We start from the raw sequence: 11,908 nt of genomic DNA on the forward strand, positions 1-11,908 counted from the left end.
CTTTAGCTTCTCAGTGCTGCGCTTTAACCCGCTGCGCCACCAGGGAGGGCCCTCAATAAACATTTTATTTCATTTAATAAATAATATATTTGTAGAAGGTGATAAGTATAATAAATTACTTGGCTTAAAGATGTCTTTTTTCCAACATTTACTTTCTTCCAACTTAAAAAGAATCTCTCTTTAAAATTATCATATCACCACCCTGGTGGTGGAAGGGATTAAAGCGCAGCACTATCAAGCTATCAGCAGCCACTGCAGCACAAGTTCAATACCTGGTCAGGGAGCTGACCCACATGGTGCCGCCAACCCCTCCTGTCTGCCTTTTGCACCCTTCAGCAGTGTATTTCACCCCATCTTCCTGTCTGGTCCCCACTCTGTCTCTGGTGAATCCTCTCACACCCCTTCCTGCCCTGCACCTCTGGCCTGTACCCCAGTTCTTGTATGCATAAATAAATAAATCTTTAAAAAATTATTATATCTGAAGCATTATCAGCTTTGGTTTTATTGCTACATTATTCCCACGCCAGCTCATCTTTGAAATTTCTTATCTTAGTTTTTTTAAGCACTTACTAACTTCTTATAATCAAGCAAAACAGAAACTTAACTTTTTAAATACTTATTTTATTTATTTATGCATAGAAGAATTGGAGTATAAACCAGAGGTGCAGGGAGTGAGATGATTCACCAGAGACAGAGTAGAGAACAGAACAGGCAGACTGACTGAAACACACTGCTGAGGGGAGACAGGAGAGGTCTGCTGCGCCATGTGGGGATGAAATTCATGCTGCAGTGGCTGCAGATAGTTTGATGATGCTGAGACTTTAACTACTGCTCCACCAAGGAGGCCCAGAAACTAATTTGAAGATCACCTCATTTTGTAATACCTCTGACTCAGACATGCTTTCTGAAGGAAATTATTTTCCTTTGTTATCCATGGGATATACAGAAAACCATCCTTTGAGGATTTGATTACTTCAGCAAAAATACATCCTTGGGGGCCTTCCTTGGTGGCGCAATAGATTAAAGCACAGCACTGCCAAGCTGTCAGATGCTGCTTTAGCACCTGTTCGATCCCCAGCCCCAGAGGGGACAGGAGAGGTCTCTCCTGACCTACCTGCTGCTCCCCTCAGCAGTGTGCTTCATCAGCCTGCCTGTTCTGCTTCCCACTCTGTCTCTTGTGAATTCTCTTACCGCCCCCCACACCTCTGGCCTCTACCCCAGTTCTGTATGCATAAATAAATAAATATTTTTAAAAAATACTTCTTTGGTTGTTTTGTCATCCGAAACAACCATCTCCTCTGCTAGGGCCTTTGAATTCTCTTAGAATTTCCATGCTTCCAATTCATACGGCTTTTGAATCAAGAGGAAAAATGTCTCAACTTCAAGTAAAGTGAAACATATGATAATTTTGGCAAAAATACTTCTTTGGTTGTTTTGTCATCAGAAATTCTGACATCTCCTGTGTGAGGGCCTTTTAATTCTCTTAGAACTTCCTTGCTTCAATTCATATGGCTTTGACTCAAGGGGAAAAGGTGTCTCATGTTCAAGTGAAGTGAAAAATAATACAACTGCGGAGTCTATTAAATCTCTCCTTTCAGGGAAAGGAATGGGGAAGTGTCTATGTACATTCAGAGTAGAAAGTACCACCCAGAGTCAAAAGTTGTTCTCTCTACACCTAGAGGACAGAGGTTCCCTATGTTGACAAGAGGTGATCTTCTCTTTTACTGCTTCTCCCTCCCAGGCCCATTTCGGGCCATAAAAAGCTGTTCGGACACTTTTCCCATAAGGCTCCCCAGGGCATGTGCCCCTTTGTGCCATGGCAAGGCCAGAGCTCTGTGTCCCCCTGGCTATTCCATATAGAAAAGCTTCAGTCTAACTCAGACTGCACTGTACTTACCGATATCCTTTCCAGCTAAACTCACGCCCACTTGCGCCTTCACCTGCCCTTGGCTACTTGCCAGGAACGCCCCCACCCAAACTTCCACATGGTTAAACTAATCTTGTTCTTTAAGGGCCAAGGCAAGTCTGGTCCGGGCAATGACCCACAGAATGGGGTTCAGAAAGCTGGGCCTGTGACTGTGGTTAAATTGCTTTCAGACTCCAGACTACAGAAAATAGAAAACTTAGCTGAACTTTTTTCCAGAATTGCTTTTGCAGACACAGCAGAGCCTAGAGTTTTATCAGCAAATAGCCCAGCCTGAGCAAGCAGAAGCAACTAGCCTTAGGCTGAGTTCTCTGACCAGCTGGAGCGATAACTGCTGGGGAGGAGGGCGATGGACAGAAAGGGAGAGGAGGACAGAAGCATTTTCACGCTTCTCCATGCATGAACTTCCCTGGAACTAGCCAATGAACGTCAGTCACGTCCACATTTCTTGCCCTTAACCTGCTAGCAAATAAAATTTTACCCCTTTGTCCTCAACCCAGTTCCCAAAGCCTTTATATCTCTTTCTTACTCTGGGGAGCAGATTTGAGTTTACCTTCTGCCTCACTACCAACTGACTTGCAATAAAGCTGCTTTCTTTCTTTAAAAAAAAAAAAAGATTTATTTTTTTATTTACTTATGCATACAAGAACTGGGGTGTGGGGGGTGAGAGAATTCACCAGAGTCAGAGCAGGGACCAGAACAGGCCAACTGACCAAAATACACTGCTGAGGGGAGCAGCAAGCAGGTGGGACAGAAGAGGTCTGCTGCACCGTGTGGGTCAGCTCCCTGGCAGGGGGCGGGGGCGGGGATTTAATTTATGCCACAGCAGATGCTGAAGTGGCTGGCAGTAGCTTGATAGCACTGAGAGTTTAACCCCTCTGCTGACAGGGAGGACGCTAAAACTGCCTTCTTTTTCCCAGTTTCAACTTGATGCAAGCCCATTGCTCAATAATGGCCTCCCGAGGAGCTGAGCAAGGAGAAAAGCTGCCAGAACAAAAGTCTCCAGCAAGGAAGCAAAAATAATGAAGGGGTCCCCCAAGCCAGGAGGAGTGTGGCCCCCAAGCAGAAGAGGTGTGTCCTCCCAGGAGAAGCCCATACCTCTGTGTGAGTGCTTGAATTCTAGGACCTGTCATACCCATATTTAAAATCTCTTAATGACTGTTCCTGGCATGAAGCATGTTCTTTGTGAAATGCCTCTTTTCACCACTTCCCCTCTCGTTTTTTCACTCCAACCCCACTGCACCACTGGCTACATGCGTGCCTGCATTATTTCTGGTGTGGCCAGTCCGCCAGGCTCTCCTTCACCTTCTGTGGGGTCTTCTAGATTCCAGCAGTAAACTCTGCCAAATGCTTCTTACTCTTCCTTCAAGAATCAGATCAAGCACTTCTCCCAAATTAAAGGGAATGGGGCAAGAAGCAACTTTGTTCATATTATAAGGGAAACAATTTTGCCTTATTGTAGTGTTTATTTCTGTTTTAAACATACACAGATAATCATATTTGAAAAATAAAATAAATCTTTTAAGTTTCTTTTCCAAAATTTTAACCAGATACATAAACTGATTTTTTTTCTAGTTCTTTTGTTGTCAATAGTTAAAATAAGGAGAGTTGCATGTGTGTGTGTGTGTGGTATTTTTTCAGTTCATTATTGTAATTTGGAGCTTCCCTATCACAAATGGGTTACAGTTGTGGATTCCTCAGGTAAAACCCTGAGACCAAACACCTCCAGCTGGGAGCAGCTTCTTTAGTTTCATCAGTTTAATCCCATTTATCACTTTTCATGAGCCATGAAATGAAAATCTTGAGAATCAAGAGATCTTGAGAATTATCCTGTTAATCCTTTGTGTTATCTTTGGTTGCAGACACATTAAAAAGAAGTGCTGAATTTTTTTGGCCAACATTTTATTTAGGTTAGTTTGATCTAAGTTCATTGTCTAAAATATTTTTTGCTGTTAAGCTTGATTATGTAATATGTATGATTACCTTATTCTACTTTTTTTTTAAATTTATTTACTTATGCATACAAGAGCTGGGGTGTAGGCCAGAGGTGTGGGGGGTGAGAGGATTCACCAGAGACAGAGCGGGGAGCAGAACAGGCTGACTGACTGAAATACACTGCTGAGGGGAGCAGCGGGTGAGACAGGAGAGGTCTGCTGTGCCATGTGGGTCAGCTCCCTGGTTGGGGATCGAACTCATGCTGCAGTGGCTGCTGATAACTTTATAGTGTGAGACTTAACCCCTTACACCATCAGGGAGGGCCCCCTTATTGTACTCTTGGGGCAGTTTATATTAGAGGCAGAGGTGAATGATAAGGAAGGAATATAGGAAAGGAAAAGAGGAAGGAAGAAGAGGAGCAAGGCCCCTGGGAAGGAAGCGTAGAATAAAATTTGTTCACTGTGGGCCTAGATAATGGAAAGATAACTCTTTTTAGGGCAGAGAATAGGAAAGACTGGGCTTTTGTGAAGGTGGGGGAGTCTGAAGGCACTATGGGGGTGCGGGGGGTCACAACATGGTTGGGAGCCAGCAGAGACCGTCCAGGCTGGAGCATTCATATGGCCACACTGTTTTCCACCAGGCTAGGACGCAGATACTCGTAGGGTATGTCCAGCTTTGCATTCCTGGCCTCAATTTCTTTATCCATGGTGGCCAGCTCCTCCCTGAACTTGAGCAGCACAGCTTTGGTCTTAGGACACGAAAAATACTCCTCCTCATGCTGGCCCAGAGCCACCTGGATGGAGAGAAAATGACAGCTGAGAGCCTTCTAACGCTCCGTGTGGAGTGCTGCAGCTCCCGCCTCTGCCCCCTTCCCCAGGGACTCAGGCACCTGGTTCTCACCATGATGGGCTGGCGCCTGCCCAGTTGCCAAGTGATGGACATCTGGAGAGAAGCCTGATGAAAGTTGGGCAGTGTTGCCATCACTGTCTCCAGCGTCACATCCTTGGTGGTTGGTGGAGGCATCCGCATGGTGCAGGGTGCATTAGGGACCCAGGTGAACCAGTCCAGCTGAGGGGGGCAGACAGCCGGGGTCAGCACCTGCTGAGTGTGATGTGCCCCCGCGCACTGCCCCCAACTCTAAATGCAAGTGCCCAGCTGTGCCCACCATGGCAAGTACCTGGCCCAGGTGGATGGAGGAGTGCTGGCCAGTGCAGGTAAAGATGCACATGGTGACAAAGTGGCAGAGCTCCTGCTGGGACTGAAGGCAGGCGGGGAACCCTGCAATGAGGAATGACGGTTCAGAGCTGTGAGTTCAGGAACAGACGCAGAGCACAGAGAGATGAGAGGGAAAGATCCGGGTGGAGGGGCAGGCCACAGACGCTCAGCCACGGTACCGGCTGTGGCCGTGGAGAGAGGAAGAGGGGAGCTCTGCCCAGAGGCCGCTCGGGGCACTGGCTCATGACAGACTCACAAGCGCAACTGTGTGCTAACGTTTCAGACATTTAGCAAACCTATTGAAGTCACTGGCCACCACTGGTAGCCATGGTGGGAATATAACATGGAAAAAGGCAAATGCTACAAATCAGAGTTTTTGTTTTTGTTTTTTTTCCAGAGTTGGTTGTTAAGCATATATAGGCAAACATTGGTCTCACTATATCTGGGGCTGGGGTGGATTTTCCGTACATAGGATAAGGGTCTGTCTCCAACTAGAAAAAAAATGCAATCTAGGATAAACTTTGAGCATTTTCACAGGGGTTGGAAATGCTTCTGAAAGTTTCCATAGGGGATTCTGGGCGTTTTTCAAGGAGGAAACTCTTGCATTGGGTGGTCTTAGGGCAGAGAGGCTCGACTTACCTCGGTCCTGGGCCCCTCGCAACCCAATTTCAGTGATCTCTCGACACCAGTTCTGCAGCTCAAGATCCTTTTTCACCGCCTCATCCGTCTTATAGTAGAGAGTCAGGATTCCCTTCACGTAGCTGCCAGCCAAAGGGTCAGAGCAGGAGCTGATACTGAGAGGGAGCCCCCGCCCCCGTCTCTGCCCCAGCCTCCCTGCAGGCACACAGCCCTCTTGCCCACGCAGCCCGCTCCTCCGCACCCTGCCTTTCCCCTTGCCTCACCCCAAGATGATTTCCCAGAGTCGCAGGGCATCTTGGGCATAGTAGCAAGACTTGACTCCCAGGAGCCCCCGGTCAGACAGGTCGTCAGGGGGGCAGAATGATTTGTAGGTTAGAAAGGCCGCAGCCCGCTGGAGTAGCTCCACGTGGCCTCCCCCACCAGTGCTCACCACCTAAGGGGCCAGGACAGGCAAGGTCAGGCTTGTCCACCTGCCCCACGGCTAGCACTGGAAGGAGAACAGTCGCCAGAATTTTCTCTCCTCCTACCTGGTCAAAAACTCCCATGTCAGAGACGAGCCCATTCCTGGCCCGCGCATTAATTTCCATGGTGTATCGCAGATGGGGAATTATAAGCTGGAGGGAAGAGAGCAGAGAAGGGCAGAGTCAGCAGACACCTGTGGCAGGTTCCCGCAGGAGATGAGGCTGGAGAGCAAAAGTGGAGCCAGGTCTTCAGGACAAGAATAGGCATGAAGTTAGGGACCCCGCAACACCAGGGCGCTCAGTGGATTTGTAATTCGTTCAGCGAACTACTGCCTTATTGTTCCAGGATAACTGAGAGACTTATTTAAGGTCTAATGCGATGTCGCTCTGGTTTTTTTCATTATCACTCTCCTAAGGAGACCGTTCAGATACATTTTCCTATTCTCACCTCCCTCCCAGAAATGTGAATGCCACAGTTAGACTTCATATCTGTTTTATACAGTCTGTATCTATGTATTATAACCAACATGGCTTTTTGCCCTCCCCCACCAGATGCCCCCCCTTTAGGACATAATCTCCCCCACTGGGAATGCATGGACTCACCTCTCCTACCCTTCGTCCATTCCACCCACCTTCTTCATGTTCTTCAAACATGCCGAGCTTCTTCCCGCCCCAGGACTTCACACTAGCTGTTCCCTCTGCTTAGGACAACATGGCCCGAGGCTGGTTCTGGCATCTCACTCCCTATATCACCTCTTCAAGGGAGTCTTTCCTGACCACCAGTCCAAGCTCATCACCACTTCACTTGTGTTGATCAGGTGTGCTGCGTGGTCAGAGCTGATGTGGCCACACATCTCGGTGGTCTGATAGCCCTTAATAGAAACAGAATTCCCCAAAGAGCAGGATCTTGCCTGTCTTGCTGAGCACTGGCATCCAGAATGGTTCCTGCCCCATAGCAGACTCTCAAGAAAAATAGTTACTAAGTAAATACTGTGATCTAATTACCTGTTATCAACCAAGCCACAATTGTCGACCTAAGTCCCTCTAACTGACCCATGAGAGAGGCAGACTTTCATGTCATGGCCTCCCTCCCCACGTTGGATGGAATCCTCAGTCATGTTTGTGTGTTGTTTACAAACTGTATGTATATCTGAGCTTTTTACATGAAAAAAAAAAGGGAAGGCTCTCCCACAGTCACATCGCTGAGCTGTTTTCACATCCTTGGGAATAATATCACCCCAATATGTAGCAAGCCATATTCCACTCCCTCACTCATTTGTTGTCATTGGTTGGCTCTCCCCACATCCTGAGAGGCCACAGAGAGGCTGCTTCCAGATGTAGGGGTGTGCCCTGGGGCAGGCAGGAGAGAAGAGAATAAGGAGTTACCTTGAAGACAGGGTGTAAGGATGGAAGGCATCTCATTGTGGCCACAGCAAAGACCTCGGCCATCAGGTGTCCCCTCAGAAGATGAGACTGCAGCTCGTGAAGCTGGAAGTCAGAGCTACGGACCCAGCATTTGGCCAGGAGCCAGACCATCGGGGGGTCGGTGGGCAGGAAGAGCAGTGGAGGGTAGGACCCTATACGTGGCAGTTGGAGCTGGAACAGAACAAGAGTTCAGGGAAGAGAAGGAATAAACGCCAGGCTTCTGTGCACCAGGGACATGTTTAACCTCTCCCCTCTCCCTCCAGACTCTCTCAGCTCTCTCCACCCGGCTGAGGTGACTTCTCTACATCTGCCTTCCTCCCCTCCTTCTCCCTACTCAGTCCCTTGACACATGTAAGTTGCTCTGCCCTCCACCTTCTGCAGAAACTGCTCCTCCACTTCCCTGCAAGTCTGCTCGGTGTGGACAAGATTCAAACCCACACTCCTCTTCAGAAATCTCAGCCTCTCCTTTCTTTTAAGTGCACACCTAAGTGCGCAGTTCTCACTGCCCTGAGACACCACCAGCCAGCCCTGCATGTGGGCCATCTCGCATCACCTCGAAACGGGTCAGACCAAAACTTAGCTGAACTTCTTTTCCTCTTTATTTGTCCCATTTCTGCAAGTGCCTGCGTGACGGGTCTTGCCGCTCTCCTTAAACCCAGACCTGGTTCATTTTCCTCTACAGTCCCACCCACCTTTCCTGCCCCCCCCATCACCTCCACCCTGGACAGCTGCTCTAACAGGTCGCCCTAATCTCTGCATCTCCTTCCTCCTCCAACCATCCTAAACACAGTTGCCCAAGCAACATGATTACAGCATCTTTCACAACAGCCCCCTCCGCTTCCATGTTCACAGGACTTAGCTTGATGTCCGTGACCCACCAGTCTGGCCCTCACCTCACTCCCCAACGCCATCTCACTGTCCACTAATCTTCTGGTTCCTGCATGCTTAGTCACTCCTTGGCCACTCAGCCCAGCCTGTCTTGCGCCCAGTGGAGAAGACCTGCCCCTCCTTCCTGCCTGAAGATCTACATCTAAGTCTTTACCCTCCTCTAAGGCCCATGCCCAACCTACCCCCAAGACCCCTCCCTGATCATCTCCACCCTGGGGGCTTCTTACTCCTGGAGATTTTCCACACCCCCTTCTTTCTGTGATGCCCCCCACCCTGTACCTTTGCACAGAACGGGTGCTCAGTGAGCTGGCTGTTCAACCAGCCAAGTTGACTCCTATCTGCCAAACTGCCTTGCATTACCCCTAGTTCCTACTTTTCCATCTGTTAAATAAGGGAAGTTTTCCTTTTCAACGAGTTACAGCACTCTTGGCTGCAAATCACAGCAGCTCTTATCAAACTTAAGCAATGCGAAAAATATATCAATATTTACAACATGCTAGGAACTGCAGCCTTCCTTAGCAACCCTATCTTTGGATTTAAATTAAAAATAGTTTAGATATCAGTGAAAACATGTGTAGGGGTTCCAGATTTTTCACAATTCTTGTGGGTGGTCCATTAGTAGAACAAAGATATGTCCCCTGCCCTAGCGGTGGCAGGGAGGTCTCAGCAGAGGAGGCAGTTCTGTCCCCAGGCCCTGAATCACCAGTAGGGGAAAAAGGGATGGCCCAGGCAAAATAGGGGGAAAGTCTACAGAGGGGGGCCCTGCAGGAGCAGTGCCTGGGTAGAATCACAAGGGCATGGAGGGAGGGTCCAGGGGTTTAAGGGGCAGGTCTCGGGGCCAGGCATATGCCCCCCATCTGATATCAGCATCTAGGTAAATAAATACAAACAAACACAGCTTACTGAACGGAGGGGCCACCCACTGGGGAAGAGAATCCCTGGGTCCTCTCACCTGGATGACCATGGGCAAGAGTTTCCCATCAGGCTGCAGTTTCAGCATGACCAGAGGGGCAGCCAGGTGCTGCTGACAAGACAGGATGACATTGGCCTTGATCCCATCCAGCAGGGCAAAATCAGCTTCAAACAGCGTGCCTGCCTGCATGTGGTAGAGGGGGCCACTATCAGCATAAGGTACTTGTGCTCACCCTGATGCTGCACAGAAAGGAGAATGAGAAGGAAACTCACCTACACTGTAGCAGGTAGTATACTGTGTTATCATTTGTATATTCCTTGAATTAGTCCCAGTTTTAATGTTTTATGTGACTGGACAGGTTGGGTATCTTGCCTCAAGAATGTAGTTTATAAACAGCAAAGCCAGGATCCAGACCCCAGTTTGCTTCACCCTTTAATCTCTTGAGTTTCCTCTCCCAACTGATCCATGTTGAAGTCCTAATGAACAACCCTACCCCTGGGACTGATTCTCTTACCCCACACCCTCCGGAGAGTCCTACCAACGCCCGGTACTATTTCTTCCTTTTGACTCTGCTTCTATGAGCCACTTCACACTCTTCCTCCACAATGCAGTGTAAACATGTAGGGAGGAATGTCAGGGACCTGCCCAATGATCACTCAAGGTCGCTCCTATGGAATCCCTTCTTGCTGTCTTCAGCAAGCTGGGTCACAGTGGTACCACAGAAGCACAAACCTCAACCCCATCTCCATTCACTGAATGGCCCTCCCAAGGCTCTATGTCCATACCTGGAGTTCCTTCTCCAGCTGGGCCTGCAGCTCCTCCATGCCTGGAGGGAACACCAGGCGGGCAGGAAGCTGACTGGAACGTCTCAGCAACATGGGGTTGGCACCATTGAGAAACTGGTACCCAAAAAAGGCGTCATCCTTCCAGGAATCACGAACCCGTACTGAGGATGGCATTTGTAGAGCATGTTATGAGATCTGAGCTCCCAATTTTTACTAACCCTACCAAGCCATCTCCACTTGGCTCTAGCCTATCACAGGAACCTAGGCCTGTGGCCCCTGGGACCTTGTGGGGAAGAGTCTGGGAAAAAGTATTCGGTGTACTGACCAGCCAACTTGCTCTGGCCACACCAGAAAATCCTGTTAAAGTCATCCAGGTCATCCCAACGAGTCAGAACATTTAAAGAGTCTTTGAGAGCTAGGTCTGCCAGCCTACAGGAAAGGAGATCAAATCAACTTATTCTCAGAGTGAAATGTTAGAACCAGGCAGCAAGCCACCTTGAGCTTCCATCAACCCTTGGCTTCCATCAACCCAGGAACCTCCTCACACCCAGCCCTCTTGTTCTCACCCCTTGGCCAGGGAAGCCTCAAAGTCGATTCTCTTGTCCTCCAGAAATCTTTCATCTACTGGAAGGTCTTCTTTTGTGGCCCCATTCATATTCAGGATTAGCCCATCCTTCCAATTACCCCACCTGTGGTGTAGAAGTGAAATGAGGTACTGGACTAGGGAAGGGTCCGACCACTCGACTGGCTGTGGGGTCAGGGCTCAGGGGCAAAGGAGTAGAGCAAACCCGTAGAGCTTCCTTCTCTCCTGCAGCTCCTGCTCCCTATGTTTCCTGAACACACCTTCAGAGTCCTCTACCACTGTGCAGCCTAGAAATGGAGTGAGCACATGGGTAATGATGCTTTGCCTCTCCCCTGTCCCTTCCAGGGTGCCTTCTCAGTCCCCCAGTCCGCCCTCGCCCCGACCTCTTCTCACACACCCTCAAGCTTACCAGTGCCCTCCGGCAGGCTCAAAACGCCAGAGCCCTCCACCCATCGGTAGCATGGGAACCTGAGCTCCTCCCCATTGGCCCCGGGGCCCTGCACGGAGATCCAGTTGCAGAACCACGCGTCATCCCGCAGGATGCTCTTTTTGAGCACTTTCACGAACAGCAACCGCCCCAGGTACTCCTTCACGTCCTCCTGGAATTCTGCTTCCTGCAGGCAACAGAGGAAGCTCGACGTGGGTGGTGCTACCGGAAGGGGTACTCGGGCTGAGCTCTGGTCTCTCCGGAGCCCTGCCGCTGGGCTTCAGGAAAAGTGGCCAAAAGCAGCCAGAAAGAACGGCGGCGCACACCAGCTGGGGGCCCCGCCGCCCCATTCTGGGACGCTGAGTTCCTCAATCCGCGCTGAGGAAGGGGAAGAAACCTGGGGGTGGGCACTCCTCCCTTCATTTTTCCTCCCTGTAATCACCGATGGGGTCAAGCGGGGGCTGGGCACTGGCCACACGGCAGCGCGCCCTAAAGAGAGCGCGCAGTAGAACCGGGAGACCCCAGTTATGACTGAGAGACACCGGGGGCTACCAGCACCGAGGCTGCGTGCCCGGCCAGTGGGCAGGCTTTCCGGAGAACATTCTCGCTAAGAGGAGACCTGGAGGTGGGGAGGGTGTAGCTGGGGAGACTGAGAAAGAGGAAGAGGCAGGAGAACGCGTGCGGGTTAGAGAAAACCGACAGCGCTCCGAGGC

The 11,908-nt window shown here is 49.7% G+C and overlaps 1 protein-coding gene across 1 annotated transcript in view; it reads right to left on the reverse strand.

Annotated features, from left to right (window-relative positions):
* Positions 1–4,181: 4,181 nt before the first annotated feature.
* LOC101625335 (arachidonate 15-lipoxygenase) overlaps positions 4,182–11,908 on the reverse strand; it is an 8,790-nt gene continuing 1,063 nt past the window's right edge. Inside the window, exons 2-14 of the mRNA XM_004684701.2 lie at positions 11,178–11,382; positions 10,974–11,055; positions 10,752–10,874; positions 10,511–10,614; positions 10,186–10,346; positions 9,440–9,583; positions 7,561–7,770; positions 6,241–6,327; positions 5,977–6,146; positions 5,714–5,835; positions 5,037–5,137; positions 4,760–4,927; positions 4,182–4,652 (exon numbers count right to left, since the gene is read on the reverse strand). Of these exons, the coding sequence (XP_004684758.1) occupies positions 4,473–4,652; positions 4,760–4,927; positions 5,037–5,137; positions 5,714–5,835; positions 5,977–6,146; positions 6,241–6,327; positions 7,561–7,770; positions 9,440–9,583; positions 10,186–10,346; positions 10,511–10,614; positions 10,752–10,874; positions 10,974–11,055; positions 11,178–11,382 (1,857 nt within the window). The 3' untranslated portion in view covers positions 4,182–4,472. The remainder of the gene's footprint in view (positions 4,653–4,759; positions 4,928–5,036; positions 5,138–5,713; positions 5,836–5,976; positions 6,147–6,240; positions 6,328–7,560; positions 7,771–9,439; positions 9,584–10,185; positions 10,347–10,510; positions 10,615–10,751; positions 10,875–10,973; positions 11,056–11,177; positions 11,383–11,908) is intronic.

The sequence above is a fragment of the Condylura cristata genome, unplaced genomic scaffold, assembly GCF_000260355.1.
Source record: "Condylura cristata isolate star-nosed mole 26May11 unplaced genomic scaffold, ConCri1.0 scaffold00017, whole genome shotgun sequence".
Lineage (NCBI taxonomy): Eukaryota > Metazoa > Chordata > Mammalia > Eulipotyphla > Talpidae > Condylura > Condylura cristata.